Source organism: Macaca thibetana, chromosome X (assembly GCF_024542745.1).
Source record: "Macaca thibetana thibetana isolate TM-01 chromosome X, ASM2454274v1, whole genome shotgun sequence".
Taxonomy (NCBI): domain Eukaryota; kingdom Metazoa; phylum Chordata; class Mammalia; order Primates; family Cercopithecidae; genus Macaca; species Macaca thibetana.
The window spans coordinates 31,438,447-31,463,191 of record NC_065598.1 but is presented as its reverse complement, the minus strand read 5'-3'; the positions used below and the strand labels follow the sequence as shown (position 1 = coordinate 31,463,191).

General features: G+C 35.9%; 1 protein-coding gene across 15 annotated transcripts in view; it reads left to right on the top strand.

Annotated features, from left to right (window-relative positions):
* DMD (dystrophin) overlaps positions 1 to 24,745 on the top strand; it is a 2,269,491-nt gene that overhangs the window by 1,699,797 nt on the left and 544,949 nt on the right. For all 15 annotated transcript variants that reach the window (XM_050777140.1, XM_050777144.1, XM_050777148.1 and 12 more), the window contains one exon: positions 4,074 to 4,228. In XM_050777140.1, coding sequence (XP_050633097.1) covers positions 4,074 to 4,228 — 155 coding nt within the window. The remainder of the gene's footprint in view (positions 1 to 4,073; positions 4,229 to 24,745) is intronic.

Below are 24,745 nucleotides of genomic sequence, written 5' to 3'. Positions count from 1 at the left end.
TGTAAATGTTCTCCCTGAATTCTCTAAGTTAACCCATGCAATCATATTTCCACATAAATATTGTTAATATTCCCATTTAGCAAAGGAGGAAACTGAGGCACAGAAAAGATATTTAACTTTCCCATTTGCCATATAACTACTAAGTGATCACGCCAGGATTCAAACCTAGCAGGCTCATTGTATTGCTCAGGCTTTTAGCTACTCTTTCACTTCCTCTTCTCTTTTCTACCATGTAGGGTCAATATCACTAAAATAAGTTCTTACAAAGAAAAAAAAAGAGAGAGAAGATAAAGTAGAAAAAAATACTTGAAATTCTTGAAATTAATTCAGGTTGTCTCATAGTTCACAATCACTTTTTCTGCCTAAAATACTGTGAATATATATCAAGCACATATTGCAGTAGTAGCATAATGGGTTTGAATATGAAAAATTTCTTTCCTGGTTGGGGAACCAACCTTTTGGGGATTTAGCATTTTATATTCTTCATAGAAAATACACACACATACACATACACACACACACATACACAAAGGCAATCTTTTTTTATAAGCTAGTGCTCACAGTATTTTAAATTTCTTCACACACCGTGATCACCACACAAGCAATTCCCTGTGGTGTACACCATTGTAAATGGAATTCAGAAAGAGAAAAGGGAGTGTGTGAAGTCTATTGTAGTTTTGAATTTACACTCCTTCTGAGGTCTGGAGTTATCCCCATAGTAAATTTCACAGCGGTAGGCAAAACCGGTCAAGGTCATGGTTCCTAGTGTGAATGACACTTGGGTAAAGCCCAAGATGGGCGGGCAGAATATTACTGTAGGAGAAAGGGAAAACATTCTGTTGTGGGGAATGTCTTTAAGAAGGGAGAAAAGAGAAAGGCTACCTTTGAGAACCTTTGTGTTTATATAAGGGCCTGAGCCCCCTCAATGTCAGTCAAGATCAGTGGGAGTTTTACTTTTTAATCCTACATCCTCACAAAACCTGGGCAGCATTCAGTGAGGGTTAGCACTCAGTCAGGATTTCCTTAGGTATAACAGTCCTAACTTTCTCTGTGAATACAATTTTGCAGAAAAATATATGGCACGCGTATTTCTGCCTTTCAAGCATTAAAGTTCATCAAAAAGCTCTGGTCTGACATCAAGACTCACTCTTTACTACCTTGTTTAGTAGGAAATCTCTCATTTAACTCTAGCTTGCTATTTCTTTCAGAGATTTTGGAAAATTCCAGGATAGGTTATTCATAATTTTAGGCATTTTTATGATCTATTGATTATGTTTTTAGATTCATTAGCACCTTCTGCATTTTATGTTTTTTAATTTTAACAGCTTTTTTGAAGTGTAATTGATATACAAAAACTGCATACAATTATATGGGCTAGAACATATGCACATAACCATGAAACCATCCAAATAGTATAACCTCTTATATCTAGACTTTTCAAATAAGAACCTATGAGTGATGGGTGGCTTCCAAGGTTATTTAACTTGCTTGAGTAAAATAAATGATTTTAATTATATATTTACTAAAAATTTTGTTTTTATTTTGTATTCCTGAGCTTATACATATATGCTCTGATATTGGTCCATCGTAAATATTTTGTTAACAATTCACTCTTTTATAAAAGGAATTCACTTGAAAAAAAGGTAACCAAGTTATTGTTCTCAGTTTTGTGGATGTTTATGCTATTAATTAGAGATTTAATAGATGAGAGATAATAAGCTCTTCTTTTAAAATGCAAATAGCACCCTCTGGATAGTAAGGGCCAATTACATGTTCTTTCGTATCTTGGAATACATTACTTTTATCACTTTAGGTTTGGCTTAAGTGAGGAGGAGAAGGGAAGAAGTGGTAATTTTGTACCCTAGGAAATTTCTAGAAAAGGCAAGCCTTTGGCAAAAGTTCCCTAAGAAGGGCTTTCAAATAGTGTGAGGATCTGAAAAGTGGAAAATAGAAACTGCAGTGCTTGATAAAAGGAGTATGGAAGAAAAGGCAGGCATTCCACGAGGATAAATGTTAATTGTTTTGTAAGAGCAGCAACTATGTTCTGTGCCTTTAGACACTGTCCTCTGCTTTCATAGCAAAAGTCAGTGATATTGTCATTAGCTTCTTGGTAATAGTTTGGTAATCTGGATCTATTTGCTATATGCAGTAAATACTATTATTTAGTTTGATTCTAGGATGTTTTAGTTAACTAAGAAATTACCTTATATATAGATTGTATATGTTTAATAGGAGTTCAACCAAACATGCTGAAATTATGCTGAGAATACTGTTTGATTTTTATTCTGTACATATCATACTAACACAAAAGAACAAATATTAAAAACAAAAATGATTTTTCTCCTCAGAAGCATTATTTTCAATTTCTTCCATTTTGTGTTCAGCTCATGATTACGTATTCTTAGAGATAAAAAAACACAGTGTAGTTAAAAATTGTGTTCTGTTTTTTACACAAGAAAATTGTGTTCTTTTTACAGTGATTACTGTGTGCATTTGCTCTATATTGTACCATTGGAATGGTGTATTATGTTCTTTTAATGTCCCTGAATTAAACATTGACATTGTTTCTCTTTTTTTTTCTCTTGAGATGGAGTTTTGCTCTGTCACCCAGGCTGGAGTGCAGTGGTGCAATCTTGGCTCACTGCAACTTCTGCCACCTGGATTCAAGCAATTCTCTGCCTCAGCCTCCTGAGTAGCTGGGATTACAGGAGCCTGCCACCATGCCCAGCTAATTTTTACATTTTTAGTAGAGACGGTGTTTCACCATCTTGGCCAGACTGGTCTCGAACTCCTGATCTCATGATCCACCCACCTTGGCCTCCCTAAGTGCTGGGATTACAGGCATGAGCCACTGCACCCGGCCTGTTTCTCATTTTTTTACTGCTTTGGTTAATGAAGATTTTAAGTCATATAGTGTATTGATCTTCTTTTGAAGATTGTATTAGGCTAAAGTACCAAAAGTGAGATTACTGAGTCAATGGGAATAAGCATTTGTATGTCACTTGGTATCTATTGCCAAATTGTCCTAATAGATACTGTCCCCAGCAGTAACACATGAATGTGCTAGTTTTACTGGTCTTTTAAGCTTTGGATTTTATTTTTTGTTAATTTAATTGGTGTCCAATTGTACCTTTTCAATACTCTCTTTTTCTATTACTTGAAAGTTAACTTTTTTCTTTTTAAATAAAATCATCCTACTCTTTCTCTTGTTTCAACTACCTGTTCCTGTTCCTCTGTCTATTTATCAATGACTTAACCCATTGTATTAAATTTGATATAACTATCTTAACAATTAGTATTATCTTAATGCTTAGAAGCCTCCTCTCTGCACTTGCAGAAATGTTTAATAGAAATTTCAGGTTGATATGCTTCGAGACAAACCCTACCATTAATCGACTTCTTTCTTTGAAATATGTTTCAAGTGATTAGATAGCAAGTTTTAAAACACTGAATTACCAAAGACAAACAACGAAGAAAATGTAGGTGATTTGGTTTAGCAAGATTCTTATATTTTGACGTTTATTCCAATTTTAAAGTAGGATATTCTAAAAGTATTTTGATCCTTCAAAAAGTTCGTAACTAGAATAACAGTACTATTCTTCTGTTGTTCAGTATTTTCTGTATGCACGTTTAGTTGAACGCCAGTAGATGGCACTAATTACATAAACGACTCAACAAGTTAATGAAGAGGAAAAGAAATGTATGAGATTTTTTTTTGGTTCAAATGTTGTTATATGTTACATAGTCAACAATTATATATGAGCTTATTTTTGTAGTTTTTTTCTCTTGTGATAAAACAATTAAGCCCACTTTATTGCCAATTAATTGCTACTAAGTTGAAATAATTGATACTGGTTGTTGCTCAAGATGCTGCATTTGAAAAGTTTGTCCTGAAAGGTGGGTTACCTTATACTGTCATGACTGACTAAATCAACATGGTAGGTTAAAAGCAATCTAATATACGTATTCTGACCTGAGGATTCAGAAGCTGTTTACGAAGTATTTTAAGACACTCCCACTGGAGATTTCAGAAAAAAACTGACATTCGTTCTCTTTCTCATAAAAATCTATAGCAGTTGGCCAAAGACCTCCGCCAGTGGCAGATAAATGTAGATGTGGCAAATGACTTGGCCCTGAAACTTCTCCGGGATTATTCTGCAGATGATACCAGAAAAGTCCACATGATAACAGAGAATATCAATGCCTCTTGGGGAAGCATTCATAAAAGGTATGAATTACATTATTTCTAAAACTACTCTTGGCTATAATAATGGGGTGGTGAAACTGTATGGAACATGAAGATTTGTTTTTCCAATCCAGCTAAACTGGAGCTTGGGAGGGTTCAAGATGATAAATACCAACTAAACTCACTGACTTGGCTCAGACTTCTATTTTAAAAATGAGGAACATGAGATCTCATTTGCCCATTGTCACAAAAGTAGTGACATAACCAACAGATTAAACAAAAAGCAAAATACTGATTTATAGCTAGAAGAGCCATTTATCAGTCTACTTTGAGAACTCTATCCAAAGTCCAAAGAATTATCTTTCTATCTTATCATGGCACACACTGCCTTACCTGTTATTTGATAAATAAGTCACTTTGGGATTCTTGATGGAGTTATAGCTGTCCATGGTATCATCCTCGTGTCTCACTCCACACACCCAATGGGAAAATTTGTGGAGGGTAATATGACTCATCACTTCATTTCCCATTATATATCTATGGAAATTAACAGCTCTTATAGACAGTATCTCCTCAAACTAAGCTTTGTACCCTTATTATACCTCTCTTGATCTCTAGTGCTTTTTTCACTAGCATTTATTCCAATTATAAATAAAAATATAAAATTATGAAACTAATTGTTAAATATTTGTCCTTTAAATTAATCTGAATGCCATGAGGACAGAGATTTTGTCTTTCCTATGTGATATATCCCCAGATCCTGAACCACGTGATATAAAAATTGGGAGCTAGTAAATGTTTTTTGAATGATGATTCCCTTTGCAGAATGTACAATTACCTTGTGCCAGCTGAAAAAATAGTACCTGTACAACATGAGGAAGACCATGGTGAAAAATAATTGAGTTCCAAAATATGACATCAATTACTGAAAAAATAAGCTCAGTGATTTTTAACGAGAAGTAAAAGCCACCATTGGGGCCAAAACAGATTTTGAACTAAGAGCAGGAAGTCTTAGGAGAAATGAGATAATGATATATAGAAATTAAGAGACCAACTAAATTTTGAAACTAAGCTAGACATTAGACAGTAAAAACTCCTATGAAGCTGAATTTAAGCTAGTGACCCTGGAGAATAGAGCAACTCTAATCCTGAATTCCAGACAGTAAGTGTATAGATGGAAAAGAACATGGAAAAGAAGATTCAACCTAAAGTTGGAAAGTTTTAATTGGAGCCCTATGAAAAAGACCCCGATGGAGAAAGGGCAAACTTGAATATGGAACTGATATTTGGAAATTTTCTCATAGTAACTACTTTTTCTCAATGGCAAGACTTGGACTTTCTTCTCAAAATACAGATCTTGTATGTGTTCAATTAAACAGGGACAGATTAGGTTCAGGAAGAATTATTCACATGGAATCAATTGGTATCAGAGAGTCAACCATTAGATCTTAGTGGGAAATATCTGCTTTCCAAAGAGAAGCCTTTTTGGAAAAGTCAATTAAAGTCAGAGATTAATTTGATGAGTTTAGGGAATATAAACTAAGGAGCCAAGAAAAAAGCTTGCTCATGGTATGAAACTAGAGCTTCAGGACACTGGTCTATTCTATCTGTACTACTCTTTCTGACAGACCCCTCTCTTCATTCTCATGCTCTTTGATGGCCCAAGCAACTCTTTCAGTTTTTAAAAAATTGTTTTATTAAGGTCTTTGGATTCTTCATGGGAATGACTTCCAGTTGATATTTTTTGGCTTGTTTCCAAAAAGCTATCAGCTAAGGAATGCATATAGTTACTTCCCCTGTGGGTAAAGTAAATTAGAATTTTAGAAACCAACTCACATTTTTGGCCTGTAGAGAATCTGCAATTCACCAAGCTACTTCTGACTCATGTCTATAAAGTTCTTCCCTGTTCTTTTCTCACTTCACATGTACCCTGTACAAGAATTCATCCACTTGTATAGTTTCAGTCTGTTGATGACTATCCATCTATAATTCCAGCTGAGAATGATCTTTTGAGTTTTAGACATATAGAGATCACTGCTTTCTTTCTATGTTAATGTCCCACAGGAACTTCACATTGAAGAGGTCCAAAGCTAAACTCATCTTTGCCTTCTTCCAATCTCTTTCTCCAAATGCAACCTACTTCTGTTGTCCTTGTCTTAGTCCTTTTTGTGCTTCCATAACAGAATACCACAGACTGGGTAATTTATAATGAACAGGGATTTGTTAGCTCATATTTCTGGAGGCTGGGAAGTCCAAGATCAAGGAGCTGGAATCTGGTAAGGGCCTTCTTGTTGTGTCATGATTCCATGATGGAAGGTGGAAGAACAAAAGAGAGAAAAAATGGGACCAAACTTGCCTTATATGAAACTCACTCCGACAATAATGATGCTAATCTGTTCATGGGGGCAGAACCTTCATGTCCTAATCACGTCTTAAAGATCACACTTACTACTGTTGCAATGGCAATTAAATTTTACCATAAGTTTGGGAAGGGACAAACACTACACCATAGCATTCTGCCCCTTTTTCCCCAAAATTCACGTTCTTCTCAATGACAAAATACATTCATTTCATCCCCAAAGCCCCAAAAGTCTTAACTCATTTCAGCATAAACTCAAAAGTCCAATCTAATATAAATTAGATATAGGTGAGACTCAAGGCACAATTCATCTTGACTCAAATTCCCCTCCATCTCTGAGCCTGCAAAATCAAATCAAGTTCATCCCCTCACCCCCTACCCTTCCCAGCATCACATAACCACCAATCACAGAAAGTTTTATTGATAGTCCTGCTCTAGATTATCTTTGTCTATGTTCACTTTAGCTATTTATCCTAGTGTTCCATTATTGGAACACTGAGCATGTGGGAGTTATTTATATTCTACTGTTCAAGGTCATCATCGAGGTCTGATTGCAAAAATTCAAAAAATTACAACCTTAGGCATAAATGGGTTAAGCAGTTTAGAGTACATTTATAATAATTATTTACTACACTACTTCAAAAAACTTATTGCCTCTATTTGTAAATAGTGTTGTCTCTACACAGGGGTTTGTTGTCATGCATTTGCTTGTTTCTGCCTGATTTTTTTCTATTTATACATTTTCTTTTTTATTTTTATTTTTATTTTTTAACTTTTAAGTTCAGGGATACATGTGCAAGTTTGCTACATAGGTAAACTTGTGTCATGGGGGTTTGTTGTGCGGATTGTTTCATCACCTAGGTATTAATCTTGGTACCCATTAGTTATTTTTCCTGATCCTCTCACTCCTCCCACCCTCCACACTCCAATAGTCCCTAGCGTGTGTTGTTCCCCTCTATATGTCCATATGTTCTCATCATTTAGCTCCCACTTATAAGTGAGAACATGGGGTATTTGGTTTTCTGTTCCTGTGTTAGTTTGATAAGGACAATTGGCCTCCAGCTGCATCCATGTCCCTGCAAAGGACATGATCTCATTCTTTTTTATGGCTGCATAGTAATCCATGGTATTTCTGTTGGTCTCAAAAACTACAACTATGACAGGATGGCACTTTCACTTTTGTTGTTATATTAAACTCATCTTAAAAAGGAAAGATTAATAATATCAATATTTGGGTTATGGAGAAAAAGTATCTCATATCTTTGAAAAAGTTCTATAACTACAGCTTTTTTGGTAGGAGGGATTCTGTGGAAAGCATTCTGATTGCATCATTTCTCATAGTTCAGATTAGACACCATTTTACTATGAAACACTTATGTATTGACTGCACTGAGACTTTCAGTCATATGGAGAAACCTAGGCAAAATTTTTATATACTTGGAAGAATATTTAAATTAGTAATAAAATCTTTAGTTTTAAACTGTTGAATGTTAAATAAGATATAAAATGTACTTGAAAGAAATTTACTTTGATATCAGTCACTGCCATGTTGTAGTTTCAAGACATAATAAAAAAGTAAACTAATGTTTATATTTTGCTGTTTAAGTTTATTAATATATCAGATGAGTCTTCAAATTCTACAGTGGCTTTTGATAGGATCATTTTTATTTGTCATCTTACATAGAATAAATATAAATAGCCATTTATGCTTAAAAGGAACGAATCTATTTATGGAAAAAAAGAGAAGCCTGCTTCTCAACTAAATTTTACAGTTTAGAAACCCAGATCTGAACATAGATTATTGTTGTGACCTATGTAGGAAAATATTTTGTTTTCCTTATCATATTCTTTATAGAGTCCATGTTAACATATAAAGCCAGAAATGTGAGCCTCTGCAAGTTCATTTCTTTGTCTTCAATTTCTGTGAATAGATATGAATTTGTGAATAAGATAATATTAGATGTGATATTACAAATTATTGTGAGAAGCCTCTAAGGATTAGATTTCAAGGACTGCCATCTGGCTGATGACTTTATGATGACACTGTCATGAGATTTCATTTCCTTATTTCTATTCCAGGATCACCCTTTAAACAAGAAATAAGCATTAACTCTGAATTGTCTGTTTGTAGCTGTATGAGGGCTTCCACACCTACCAACTAGCCAGGTACAAACTCATCAAGCAGAGACAGTCCTTGCATCAGAGGGTTAAACATGCCTAGAAGTTCCTTAGCTAAGCTCTCTGATACTAAAAAATCCCTCTATGTTCTAAGAAAGATTCAGCATATACATGTGTGTACATGTATGTGTGTACACATGTGCATATATATGTATATACATGCATATATGTGTATGCATATGCACGCATATACATACAAACACATTTTCTTCCATAAAATAACATCTCAGTATTCTCTGTTCTTCCTAATGTTTTATATTTTAATGATCAAAATTAATAGTTGATCATCTAAAAAAATTTTGACCTGTTTTCTCCATCTTTGACAACCTTGAAGGCACTTGTAAGTCGCTCTTTGCTTCTCTATTCCTAGGTCATTTTTCCTCTTCACTTCATTGAAACAAGAAAAGAGAAAACAATTGAACCCTATTTTGTGTGCAGCAAGGAGCTACTCTGGTTAAGCACTAGATCTCTTTTACATTCTCTAACATGTTGTTTTAGTAATTATTCTACTTTCTTTTTCTGGGATATTCGATTTCTTCTTTCTTTTTGCTCCTCCCCTTTAGCAGGCCAACATACTCAAGTCTCCCTCATCCTAAAAGAACTTTTTTAGTATATCATTTTCTTTCTATCCAGCTGGGCTTGCTTCTCCTTACTATATCGTTTATTAAGCAGTGGTTGACATTACTGTTTCCTGTTCTTTAGCTACTAGTTATATTTTGACCCACTCCAGTCTCACTTCCCCAGCACCACCACTTTATGAAAACAAGGACTTACTAAGATCATCAATGACTTTGTAATAGCTGATTAGTGTATTTTAATTCATCCATCTACTTGACTACATTTTAACATTGATCCTGTTGGTCAACTCTGCTAGTCAAAACTTTATCCTCCTTGGTTCCCAGAACAATGTTATCTTGAAACAATCTCTTATTTCTTTAATCACATAATAATTGTGAGGTGCTTGGCACAATGCCTAGCACGTAGTAAGAACTCAGTAAAATATCATCTGCCATCAACATCATAAAAATTAATTTACTTACTCAACAAATACTTTTGTATGAAGTATGTGCTATGTAGGCCCAGCAGTTGGTACTTGGTATAGAGCAATGAAAAGCCCTACCCTCGTAAAGCTTATATTCTGGGAAGCAGAAGTTGGGAGACAGACACTGACAAATAAAAATTAAATACATGATGTGTCAGATGGTCATACATGCAATGTGGAAGAATAAAGAGGAAAACAAGTGGAGAGAGAGAGAGAGAGAGAGAGAGAGGTGGAAGAGGAGTGCTGCCATGAAAATGTGGTAATCAAAAAAGGTCTTACTGAAAAGGTGGCACTTAAGCAAATTCTAAAGGACCTGAGGATGTGGGCCATATGTATAATTGGGGGTAAAAAAGTAGTCCAGGAGGGTCCTAATAGGTGAAAATGCCCCAAAGCAGAAATATTGTTGGTATGTTGAAGGAACCTTAAAAGGGAGATCAGTTAGGCAGAAAAGGATCAAGTGAGCAGGAAGGTAGTTGACAATAAATTTAGAGGGGTAACCGGCATCTGATTATATTGGCCTTTTAGGCCTATGGGCTTTAGTTTTTAATCTGAATGAGGTGGGAGTTATTGGAGGGTTTTGAATGGAGGAATGGCTTGTTTTGTCTTGTCTGACTCCTCTGTTATAATAGACTAAACAGAAGTAGTGAGACCATTAGGAAACTGTTGTCATAATTCAGTCAAGAGATGACTGTGGTTGGGATCAGAACGGGAGAGGTGAATGTGGTGAGGAGTGGTTGGATTCTCCTATATTTTGAGTACAGAGCACAAAAGATTTTATAATGGAATAAATGTAGGTACAAGAGAAAGAGAAGAGTCAAGAAGACTCAAGAGTTTTTAGCCTGAGCAACTGAAAGATGGGGTTATCTTTCACTGAGATGGGGAAGGCTCCAGGAGTAACATATTTTGGGAGGAAGATGTGGATATGTTACATTTGAAATGCCTATTATACATCTAGGAGGAGATGTGTGTAGTAGATAGCTGGATATACAAATCTGAAGTTATGGGGAGTAGCTCAAGATACAAAGTTGGGAATTGTAACAATGATCAGTGCAAGTTCTCTTTCCTCAATGCAATTTTAAATGTTGATGTTCCATTCTTAATTCTCTCTCTTCTTTCTCTCTACACATTTTGAGTAGCTTTGTCTGTTGGCTTCAGCTAACATTAAGACTCCTCAGTGTCAACTTCCGTCTTACACTCTTTTCCTAATTTCCAGAACTGTACTTTCAGCCATCTACCCTACATTACCACCTGCATATGCTACAGGCTCCAAAATGTGTCAAATAGAATGCATTATCTTGCCCCTAAAACAAAGTTAAATTTTCTGTGTTTTCAGTGTGGTGTGATTGCCTAATTTAATTGTCTCTACAACTGGAAATCTAAGAATAACCTTCTACCTTTCTCTTGATCTCTCTTTCCCAATCTACTGACACATGTATTAAATTGGCTTCCAAATTCTGTGAATTCTACTTCAAAAATTGCTCTAGAAACAATTGTCTCTCTTTATCCCTATTGTCACCTCATCCTAAAGCCTCTTCATCCTTCGTAGATTTCTGGGAGATTGTAACGAACTTTTCTCTGTTCTGCCAGTTATCAAGTCTTTACACTCATTTGACATTCACACCAGCCTTGGATCTGTCTCCCTTCAAATGAATCTTCTTGCTTCCCTTTGATTCCAGTGCTCTTTTTTTTCCCTCCTGAGACTTGATGCATGATATTTACATGTATGACATATTTCCAAAAGCATTCTCAAATATTTCTGAAAGTAAAAACAAATAAAAAAGTAAAACATTTTCCTGGGAAGAAAAGCAAATAGTGTTATATGTTTTTGCTTGTTCATTTGTTTGTTTATTTAGGAGAGGGACAAGCATTTGAACTTCATAAAATTCTTATATGCTGTATCTACAAATACTGTCCCTTGGCAATACAATTTTAGAGTTCCTTTTCTGGAACTACTTGAGGACTGTTTTATGATCCTCAGCAGACTGTTATATTATTTTATAGCCATACCTTGTATTTGCTGAGTAATTGTACTCAATAATTGTTTGTAAATTGAATGAAACAATTCATCAGATGTTGAGCACTGAATGGCTTTGGATTATTTCCAAAAATTTAAAGGATAAAGATTTGCTGCCTTCAAAGCTATGTACAAAAATATGATAGAATGCTAGCAGGATATTTGTTTAAAATACAACCTTTATTACATTGGGGGCTGCTCATAATATATATGTGGCACATTTTATTTAAAATATTAAAGTTCCTGGCTGGACATGTACCCATAATCCCAGCCTTTGGGAGGCCGAGGTGGGGGTGGGAGGATCACTAGAGGCCAAGAGTTTGAGACCAGCCTGGGCAACATAGTGAGATACCATTTCTACAAAACATTAAAAAAAAAAAGCCAAGTTTGTAGTCCCAGCTACTTGGGAAGCTGAGGCAAGAGGATTTCTTGAACCTAGGAGTTCAGTTCAAGGCTGCAGTGAGCTATGATCATGCCAGTGTACTCCAGCCTGGGTGACATAGTGAGACTCCATCTCTTAAAATTAAATTAAATTTAAAGCTACAAATGACCCCAAAGCCACCAGTTCAACCCTCTCAATTTTGAATACCCTATTTTAAATCCCTCTTATGCAAAATATACCTTCTAGTCCATTTTAAGGACTGAGAGGATTTGGTATATTAAAAAATTCAATCCATTATCAACTGCTTTAGGTACACTTAGCAGTATGAGAAAGTGTCTTTCTGCTCTTTAGGAGAGAGTTGTATGTATAGTTATAAGACAATCCCATTTTTATATTGCTGAGACCCAAATCTTCCCAACTGATTATGAAGCATAAGAATTCTTCGGAGGTTGAAGTGAGCTGAGATTGTGCCACTGCACTACAGCCTGGGTGACAGAGCAAGACTCTGTCTCAAAAATTAAAAAAAATTCTCTCCATTCTACAATAGGATAATATAACATCTATTACGTGAAATCTTGGGGCTCTGGGCCAGGGAGTGTCATGATCCATATGGATCTAAAAGGTTCATAGTGGTAACAGCCTGCTTCATTTTATGTCATCTCCTTTCAAGTAATTAGAATGTTTCTAGCTTGCAGGGATTGCACACAAAGGGAGACATTTGGAACCATGTCACTGGTGATTTACTGGTGTGGAAAATTACCTGGTGATGTAGCCAAGTAGCCATTTTCATTCTAACCCAGTCCTACAGTCCTGAACTGGGCTGAACCAACACACCAAAATATATGCTTAGAAATACTCCTATGTATCAGTTTTCTCAGGAAAAACAATAGTATTATAGAAAACTTACCATTGTTTCCTAATAAAAAAAATTATAGGATACCAACAGACTGTTTTTTGTTCATAAATTTAATATTACAGTATCAAATATTAAAACGAATGGGAGAAAGTTTTTCTTATTCGGTTTAATTGAACCATTAATGTTAGCTATAATACCCATTATGTTACTTTTCAATTATATTTTTATTTTTTATTTTATTTCTATCTATATCATTCTCAGAAAGACTTCTTTAAAACATTCAATAAAAATAGAATTTAGGTAGATTTATTTTTAGAAAGTTGAGTTGTTTTGATAAATGAATACAGTCATCACTTGACTTAATTTTTATCTGTACAATTCTAGAAATCTTATAGTTTTGGGATCCTTTGGCTTTATTCAGTATATAATAGGGATCTGTTTCCTTTCTATAAATCATTAATTCAAATGATTTCTTATATTAAAAATGTGTGGACATATAGGTATTAATGAGTTTTATGAAATCTAATCTTTCTAATTTCCCCCTAAAAAGGGATGTCATTTAATCAGTTCTAGGTTGTGATCAATAGCAGAATTTTTCTTTTTTTTTTTTGCAGCCCCCTTTCACCCAGTAGGGAAACCTGGTATCATCCTTGACTAATTGCAGCAAAGAGCCCGGCTCAGGTCCTTTGTCTTATACAGAGTGTTTATAGATTCTTGAGCCCAGCAGAATCTGAACTCCTGGCTACTGCTACCTACTTCCCAGCCCAGGCCCCCAAAGCCCTATGTCTACAGCCCCGTGCACCACTGTGTGTTTTTGTGGCATTTCTGAAGCACAGAGCTACTTAACTTGTTTCTAAGCCCAGATTGTGCCTTTTTGATTTTCTATTTTGGTATTTTATCTACCATTTTTCTGTGTTTGGAGGTTTCTTCTATATTTTGAAATAACTTCTTTCCTTTGGTACAAAGTGATTCTTATTGTAGAAACTATCAAAAATGTACAAATAAAGAATCACTCTCAACATTCTTAGCAGTTCCTTCTATCATAGTTTTGCAAATATATTATTGCCTATTTTTATTTTACTTACTCCCTGTTTATTAACAGTTAAAAGCATTTTCAGATAGTTTTCAATTTTCATTTAAAAAATTCTTACCACATTTTTATTAGGAAAGAAATGGACAGGTGTTATCTTTTCAATAAAAAACATGGGGGAAATAATTTCTTGAAGTACCTGGTGACATTCCTCCAGCCAATGTTTTATGTTGTGGTCATTCTGTCTGTCATCAGTATTCATAGAAAGAGATGAAAATTATTTAAATGAACTGCAAAATCAATTCCCCATTCAAAGCAGTGGTTGTGTGTTTCAAATATCTTCTAATAGTCAGTTTCACACTTAGCTTTATCAAATTCCTAATTATGATACTCATTACATCACTCTGTGTTCAGTCAGTGTGTTTATGCCACAGAGCAATTAAAGCAAATCAGGTGAACCAAATTCAATCACCTTTGTAGATAATAACCTACATTGCTTAAACTTATGGCCACTCATACAATTACTGATGGATTGTCTTTTTCTTTTATATTGCCAGTATTTTAAATGTCCTAGTGAAGTTGGGTTAGCTGTTGAACTTCAACTTTCTCACAACCTATTTTTTAAAATGTATAAATGAAAAAACCCTCCATGAAATGATCAAATACAGTTTTCATGCTGACACAAATTAGATGAATAATAATCATAAATTCATAATAATTATTTATGATTTTGTTTTTATAGTGAGATATGTTTTATTGAAATGTGTTATATAAGTGATACCTAAGTTTCCTATTAAAATAGAAATGCTAAAATGGCATTGTTCTTTTTAGCTATGACTCTAGCTGTTGACATCTACTTAAACAGCACTGTTGTTCCATCCCAAATCTGCAACTCTGAGGCCTATGCTCCCTTCACTGCCGTCTAATGGATAGCTATCAATTTGGAAGGAGATTTCTGGCAGCTATTCCCAGTAATCTAATCTCAGCTCTGTCCTCTTCAATATTTTCATCAGTGACTTGGATGAAGACATAGATAACATTCTTATCAAATTTGCCAATGCCACAAAGCAGGGAGAAATAGCAAATATAGCAGACAAGAACATCAGAAGCCAAAAAGTTTTCAACAAATTGGACTGGTAGGCTGAATATTGAAAGATGTAATGTAAATGCAAGGTGCTACGTGTGGGTTCAAAAAGAAATGTAAAACAAAAACAAAACCCATCTAACTTAGGCTGGGCTCCCTGGAAATAGGCTAAGAATAGAGAGTTGTATACAAAACGTTTGTTGGGGAGCGTTCCCATGAGATACATATGTAAGGTTGTAAGATAGGCAAGATTGCACAGATGAAGAAGTGCAGTGCAGCCTGCAGTCCATTGAGGCCTCATCAGATTTTCAGGGGAGTTTTGGAAATTGCAGGGCCCTTTAGAGACACGCTGAATTGAAGCAAGGGATCTGGACCTTTGTAACCCAATACTAGAAAGTTAATGGTCCTGGGTCACCCCATGGGAGAGGGCAGACTGGAGCAAGATCATCACCTATGACTGAAGGCAATTTCCAGGGAGGAAGGCAGCTGTGAGCTGTTAGTAGTCAATATTCCAACCAGGTAGGGCATGAGGTCTTGGCAGAGCATCAATGTACCCACTACCACAGTGTTACCCAAAGTATGATCCTCTGACTAGCAGCATTGGTATCACCTATGAGCTCACTAGAAATGTAAATTTGTAGGTCCTACCCCATCCAACTAAATCAGGATCTCTGGGGATGGGGCTTGGGGAACTTTTAACAAGCTTTCAGGCCGGGCGCGGTGGCTCAAGCCTGTAATCCCAGCACTTTGGGAGGCCGAGACGGGCGGATCACGAGGTCAGGAGATCGAGACCATCCTGGCTAACACAATGAAACCCCGTCTCCACTAAAAATACAAAAAAATTAGCCGGGCGTGGTGGCGGTGCCTGTAGTCCCAGCTACTCGGGAGGCTGAGGCAGGAGAATGGCGGGAACCCGGGAGGCGGAGCTTGCAGTGAGCCGAGATCGCGCCACTGCACTCCAGCCTGGGCGACAGAGCGAGACTCCGCCTCAAAAAAAAAAAAAAAAACAACAACAAGCTTTCAGGCCTCCAAGTTATTTCTATGCGTATTAAAGTTTGAGAACCACTGCCCTACACCAACCAAAATCATTCCAAATATGGAGATAACATAGTGGTTTTAGCAACAATAATTTCTTTCTGTTTCTCTCTTCTCTTTACACACACACACAACACACAATGTGATAGAACAGTGGGAAAGGAAAGCCAAAGGGGATCTTAGGCTGAATAAATGTAAGCATATGACCTAGTCCTAAGAACGTATATTTCAGCTTAATAGAGACAGGAATATTGTTATAAAGCTGTCCAAAGGTGGAACAGACTGCCCTGTAAAGTTGTAGAAGTATTCAGGAACAGGTTGGTGATACCTTGGTGGTCGTATGGTATAACATCCTGATCTTCACATACTCATCATCTGGAGTAGGAGATTTCTTTTTCCAAATGGGGTTTCGGCAGAACTAGTTCCATTGTATCTTAATAAGTAATAACTCAAAGGGTTCTATGGATGAAAAAAATAATTAGGCAATATCAAGTTAAATCAAAGCAAACAGACTTCTTTCCTATAGGACTAATCAGACCCTTTATTACAGTGCATGCTTGGTGAATCAACAAAGTATGTGTATTTATGCAAGTATGGGGGGAAGGGATAATCTGTGTAGTATGCATCCCTTCTAAAAGTTTGACCATGAAAACAATTTCTCAAGAATCTTATACAACACTATAGTATCTGGTCCAATACTATGTGTAGAACGTGCACTCAGTAAGTGTTTGTAAGATAGATAGCATAGCATATAGGCCAGGCCACTGAATGGAAATCATCTCACTGTGATTACCTGAATAGTATTCTCTAGTGCCATTAGCTCAATTCTTCACTTAAGCATAAGCCTATACATTTCTCATACAAACCAAGAGAATTTGTGTTATGTGAATTTTGACTCTATTCAGACATTTTTTTCTACGACTCCTCCAAGGCTGTTATTCTTACCTCATATTCTGATAGAAGTTTAAGAACTTTTTTCTGGGAGTATTGATTAATTAGCTAGATAGATAGAGACAGAAAGAGGATAGAGATTGATTCTCTGGCAGAGCCTATTTGAATCATATTGAATCTTTTTTTCCCTGCGACTTCCCGCAAGGAGGATGGAGGAGAAATTATTTAGAAATCCACAGAAGTAATCAGGGATATCTTCAGTAAAAGAAGCTATACTTAGTAAAGTCTCTATTTTAGCAGATAGCAGTAAACAACAGAGGCGATAGACAATAGAGTCTATTCAAATTGCTGGGATCTGCTAACACATTTTTCTTTTCCCTGAAACAAATGCCATTAACCCTCCTTGACACTCTATCTTCATCAACATTTTAATAGAATGGAACTAACTCATGATTTTGAGGATTTTTCCCCCACACAAAACCTATAAACCACACCGTGTTAATTATTACTTTAGCCTAGTTGCTAGCTTGCTGCTAGTAACAGTAAAACTTGTCCTGGCAGGTAGGCAATTCCAGAAGCCCAGCCAACCACTTGGTGTGTGTGAATAAACCTCCGTATACTTCTCATGCAGAGTAATCCTGGCCAACCCATAACTCTTAGCAACTATTCCTGATGGATGGACCTGGTCTACTCTAAAAAGAGGCCAAGGTCCTTTAATAGTGCAGTTGCAAGAACCAGAATTGAAAGTCATAGTTCTAGCAAGATTTTGCAGACTCCTTGGCAAACCAGTGGCTTGGGACTCATTCTTGACTTCAAGCCATTAATTGATATGGTAGGACAGCTTCCTTGGGCTGGGTTCTGCTCCCTGGGATATGCGCTGTTTGCCAAATGAGTAGCAGGTGGACAGACATCTTTACAATTTGCTGACCCATATTCTAAATGAACATGACATTTTATAGGTCTGAGTTAACCTAGGAAGTCACTAATTTCAATATCAAAATATTTATAACTGAGATAAGGATACTGAGGCACAGAGAGTCTGTGACTTTCCTAAGTTCAAAACACCAGCTTGTGTTAATTCTGACACAGAAATTCTTGTATTTGCTGTCTGTCTCCTTTTTCTTTGTGTGTGTGTGTGTTTACATTGCAGCATCATTTATATGATGTTACGTTCTGTAATTTATTGAGAATTTTCTCACATACAGTGATGTGTTACTTTTTAAAATTTCAAATAGTTCTAGTAAGTCTTTTCTACTTTTATTAGCATATTAACGTACTGGCTCTAAGAGGGCATCTCACCACATCTTTGCCATTCTTCCTTGAAAGGCAAGTTTCTCTCCATCTTCTTTTTTGTATTCCAAAGTTTTGCTAAAGTTTGCTTTTGAAAATGGGTTACCTGGCAGAGATTTATTATTCTAACTTTAAAAGTAGAAGTCAGAATCAGACAGTGGCGGTTAAGTATGCACTACTGTGATTACTATATAATGAAAGTATCTATGGTGATAACACTGATACTGACATGTATTTGCCATTTTCTAATTAAGGGCTTCAGTAAAAATTAAGCACTCACTCTTTGCCAGATACTGCAATAGATACTGAGCACAGTGAACAAAATTCTTCATATACATATATATGAGTCTACATTCTATGAAAGTATAATGTTTTTCTGAGAAGAGGCATAATATTCTATTAATATCAGCTTTTGCTTCTTCCACCATATATTGAAAGAATTCTGAATACTGTTATAATTTAATGGGAGAATCTAGAGAATTCTATATTTACTTTCACTGCATTGATGAACTAAGATTTTTTAAAAATGCATTCTTCATAGAACTACTGTTCCATATTTACCTAATATTATTCTTATATCATTTGAGCATATATTTCACTAACGAAACAAATGTGCAACGTTATTAGTTCTAACAAAATTACACTGATACTTTAATTTTTATATTATTTTTCATGCAGATTAAAATAATTATAGCTGCATCACATGTTGCAAGTTGTAAGAGCTACTTTAAAAATATATGCTTCAGGAAAGACATTAGACAAGGAAACAGATGATGTTCATATTTTCAAACGAAAAATTTAAAAATGTGGCTATCACAAACACTAAATTTTTACATATATCATCAACTACTAATTTATCTACAAGAAATGCCATTTTTTTCCCTACAAAAACTCTTAACAATAATTATCAAACTTAGTCCTGGAATCTGCTAATATAATCGGACAAATGTTGTCAAGAAGGTGAAAAAGAAAACATATAGTTTATCAAACTATAAAATATAGTTTATCAAAACCTATTTTTCCTATTGACAACATTTATTCGGAAGGAAAATGCATGAGTGAAATGAACAACGGTCTCTAAGAGAGGTGGGGGATAGCAATAAATTCAGACCACATTTCCTGTCATTACAGCAGGGAAGTAGAAGAGTTACAGTCAACTTTAGAAAGTTATTTGGGGGAACTAGTGATTCCCTATAAACCTGTAACGTTTTTGAAATTTAATTCAACAATTTGATTTACACCAAGAAGTGAACAGATAGTCAGATCAAAATCAGGAGAACGATTATCTGAATGGCATTCATTTTTCTAGATGTGCTGTCTATCCTATGTCAATTAAACTATGCTGTCTCATCCTGTGTCAATTAAACTGTGCTGTCTCGTCCTGTGTCAATTAAACTGTGCTGTCTCATGTTGTATCAATTAAACTTTCAGGTGATCTTCAAATATATTTCTAAGTAAAATGTATTGCAGTTATCCTATAAACTGGCCTCTTCCCCAGCACTGCTTTTGCTGTGGTCAACTTTATTTCTTTAGGCTCACAAAACTGATAGAGCAAAATAAGGAAAACGGAATGTTGGATTAAAATAAATTAATTCCCATTCTGTGACTAACTAAAGAAAATGATAACTATGCTTCTGTGAGCATTAATAAGGAAATGAATAAGGAAATGACCAAATTGTTCAGTGGACAACTTGTATGGGATTTTTAAGTATTGTGTCATCATCCACGTTGTCAATTAGCATATATTTTGAAATCAACTAAAGCAAATCAGTTGATTAATTATTAAGGGTCTTTTAAAATAACAACATCTAAACAGCAAATGTTTTATTTTGGAAAATCATGACAGCACAAGAATGAGCCAGATGTTTTACAACATGGTATCCATAACTTAAAGTATGTAATAGTCATTCAAAGGATTTCTTTTCTTTTTTTTTTTTTTTTTTTTTTTTTGAGACGGAGTCTTGCTCTGTCGCCCAGGCTGGAGTGCAGTGGCCGGATCTCAGCTCACTGCAAGCTCCGCCTCCCGGGTTTACGCCATTCTCCTGCCTCAGCCTCCCGAGTAGCTGGGACTACAGGCGCCCGCCACCTCGCCTGGCTAGTTTTTTTATATTTTTTTAGTAGAGACGGGGTTTCACCATGTTCGCCAGGATGGTCTCGATCTCCTGACTTCGTGATCCACCCATCTTGGCCTCCCAAAGTGCTGGGATTACAGGCTTGAGCCACCGCGCCCTGCCCACTCAAAGGATTTCTAATTCAGTTTCCTTATGATTTGGCTAAGCTAGAATTTGGAAAAACACTTTAAGGTAATATGAGAGACAGCAGAATTCAATATGTGGATTTTTTCACTAAAGCTTATTTCTGATTATTTTTTACAGACTTTATTAGGTATATGTTAACTTCATGACACTTACAGCAGTGGACCCTAGTTTTAATAAAATGTGAATGTATACCCTTTTCTCAGTATTAAAGAATGTTGACTCTCATGAGGATATTTTTATTTTTCTAACATTAAGAACTCTCAAAGATTTAATTTCTCTGACAACAGAAGATGTGAATTTTGTTTTTTAAAGGAGAACAGGATCTATAGAAGTGTTGCTCATAGTACTCAGATTGTTGACTAATCTTAAAGGAGAAGCCATCAATTAATTTACCAAGAAGTATTAACATTATCTTTTTCTTCAATTATGCACATCCACAAAGATTTGGGGCAAAATCCACTTAAATAATATTATATATAATACATGAGTATTCATGTTGTAAGAGTCCTGCCTTCTTTCCTGCAAAATGATTAAAACTTGAATCAGAAACCAGACTTTAAAAATCCATTCTAATTCTCAAATGTATGGTAACTGTACTATAAAAAAATAAATATTTCTTCTTGAGGGATATCCATGAGTTAAGGACATTCATAACATGGTGTCTTGTAGGAAATGTTAATCTTTGGGCGAATAGGGATATTTGGGAATAACAAGACTAAAAGAGATGTTGCCCTTACTCACTTTTCTCTGATTTGCTATTTCTGTCATTTCCCCTGTGCTCCTGTCCTCAACTTTGCCTCTCTCCTTATTCCTATTTTTTTTTTTTTTTTTTTGAGATGGAGTCTCACTCTGTTGCCCAGGCTGTAGTGCAGTGGTGTGATCTCAGCTCACTGCAACCTCTGCCTCCTGGGTTCAAGCAATTCTCTGCCTCAGCCTCCCAAGTAGCTGGGATTACAGGCACCCACCATCATGCCCTGCTAATTATTTTTGTATTTTTAGTAGAGACAGGGTTTCACCATCTTGGCCACGCTGGTCTTGAACTCCTGACCTCGTGATCCACCCACCCTGGCCTCCCAAAATACTGGGATTACAGGCGTGAGCCACTGCGGCCGGCCCCTCCTTATTCCTTTTTTTCTTCACCTCTGCCTCAATGGTATTTCTCCATTACTGTTAGCATTTGCTTTCTGTGAGCTCTTGCACTCTGTCAGCTTATATACCTGTTCCTGTTCACATATTTTCCTTTTCCGAGTAGTTACAACATGTCTTCTATCTCAGCCCACTCTAGAATTGTCTTACTTTTCCAGGTCTCCTGCTCCTCAGTATTTTTCCCACTTTTCTAGATTCATGTTTTCCCATCTGCATATTTCTCTTCCATGTCTGCACTGTCAACCGCTTAGAAGACAGCACGTAAGGACACTGTTATCTGAGCAGATCTTCAGCACAGCCACCATGAAGTATGGTTACCTTGTCAGTTTCCACTTTTCCCATAGTGTGTGCAAACTGTCCTGATCTGCATAGAAAGGTATCATAATTGAGGAAACAAAATGCACAAAAATGTCCTTGGTTATTCCACCCCCCAGAAATATAGGAGAGAAATAATTTTGAACCAGATACACAGAATAACACTATGTCACATGGACATGGAGTTATCGTGTTAGCATATTATTGGAAAATATTTCCTGGGACCTTGACATTTATTCACTTTTTGTTTTCAAATTACATTTACCTATCTATTAATTGCAAATTATTTTAATGTACCATTTACCAAAGAAAGGCTGTTTCTTCTAAAAGCTTTCATTTGACAAATAACTTGTAAAAATATTCACATTGTGTATTTATTTTCCCCTTCTAGTCCAAACTCTAGTTATCTTAAACTTTGTACAGTTTTTTAAAAAATCATAGCAAAAAAAGCTTCCTCGTTGTCATTCTTGTCAAAATAGGTTTACCAGACTTAGGTAAACTTAAAATAGTTAGTGTAAAATTTAAAAAGCTGATTTGCTCCTTCCAGTGTGTTTGCTGCCTTTTTGCCACAGCAAAATTGTAAACGTAAACGTATTCCCTAGGAGATGAGCTGGGCTGCAATTTTCAGCTAATTGGGAGAAGCAGCCCTGAGTTGAGCACTGTCAGGCTGATTTGAGTCTTAAGATATGATGATGATTATTGTGTCAAATGTAATCAAGAATGTGGGCTCTGAACTGACTCAAGGGCTGGCTGTTTTTAATTCAGGTTCGTATATGAAGTAGACCTCTGGTTCACTGATAGTCACAGCTGGTTGTAGAAGAGAGCAATTTTTAAAATGCTATTTCATTCTCTATGGAGCTGTAGGGATCAGAGATTGGATACACAGGGAGGGAGCACATCCTCATTCTTTCCTGAAAAATTCTATTAATTTTCAGCATAATAAACTTTGAGATTTCCCAGTGGCTCTGTATCAGTGGTGTTCAAACTTCTCAGATCCAATGCCACCCCTCTTTTCTTTTTTAAATAACAAATACTTTGTAATGCCTTCTTTACTATTGTAAGCCAAAATATGTAGACAACATACCCTACTTATACAGGCAATAGTGTGAACGAAGCCCTGACTCTATTTTAAAGAGAAATAAGAGTCATTTATAATAAAATAATATGTGTTTTAGTATGCAGTTATTCAGGCAAGATCATACTGGAACACAAGTGAAGTTTTTAGATCATGAGACTATGAATGCAGTATGATCAAATGCAGAAAGACACCATTGTGTTGTATGGAGACTCAAAGACCATGAGGGGCATTGGTCATCCATAGCGTAATTTTCCAAAATGCTGAACAACTCCTGGCAAAATTCCTAACACCATGAAATAAATTTTTTTCTTGGATTGTTGTGGCAGTTAGTTGCATGGCTGAAAAATTCAATGTCTTAAAACTGTGAGGAAAATATCTTATGTTTACATGTAAAATTGAGTTACATTCCAGGTTTAGGTGTTTATAAACAGGGTTTCCACACACATGCATGTCCAGTGGGATATTCCAAAGTGCTGTCAGACTTGGGAGAGTTCTTTGTTGTACAAGAAGTTTACCATCTTCACTCCTTCTTCACAGAATGCTATTATAGTAACACTCTTCAATTACTGTGATAGTCAAATGTCCTCCCTCAATTTCTAGAATGCTTCTTTTTTTGTGGTCTGTATAATTTGGTTAAATTTTTTTTCCAGACAAAAACTGATTTGTGAATTACTGCAATAGCAATAGCAATATTTTCAGAGCACCCAACCTATTTCTGAGTGATACAGTTGCCATTTTTACAAGACTAAATGAAATTACCATTTCAGACCTGCCAGATTGTCTAGCCCAGTCTTTTAAAATTCTGTGATTATCACTGCAATTATAATCTATTTTCACCACTTGAATGGCATGATCTCTATAAAAGGGTGGTGATAACACTCATCCATTCTCCTTCCCCCCACATAGCTATATCAATTGCCCTCTAACCAGTTGTTGATAAATGAAGTTAAATTTTATGTAAAAATCATAAGAGATATGATTGTAGCTATCCAAGACATTTAAAATGCCAAATGCAACTTACATGGAGGCTATAAGAGAAGTATGAACCCATTTATTGAAGAGATGAGCTAATTTAGTAAAACAACACAGATACACCTGCATATAAAGATAAATCTATATTGTCTAAATTATTGAGATAAAAATAATGTTTTACATTGAAAAATTTTTAGAAAAGTAGGTAAGCAAAATGCAGCAGTCTATTTGCATTTCATCTGGGCATTTCATTATATTCCTGTGAATAAGTTGGAGAAATACTGGCTAGATGCAAGGTAAATTGGATGGCTTAGAAGCCACTTCATGATTTTACACAAAGGATGTCGATTAATAGACCAGTGTCAGGTGGTGATGGAAGATCTCTGGTGCTACGTCACAAGCTTCTGTTCTCAACCCTGACACACTGGATGTTTTTGACAGAACATGAGTAGAACTACAGAGAGGAGGCCCGTCAAACTTATGGGTGATAAAAAGCAGGGAGGGCAGGAGTATGCTGGGTGACAGAAGCCAAATGGGTGTCTGGACAGGATGAGTTTTAAGGCACTTTTGGTACTTCATGTCTGAAGACCAGGATCAAACTTATAGGCAATCTGAACATTTACCAAAAT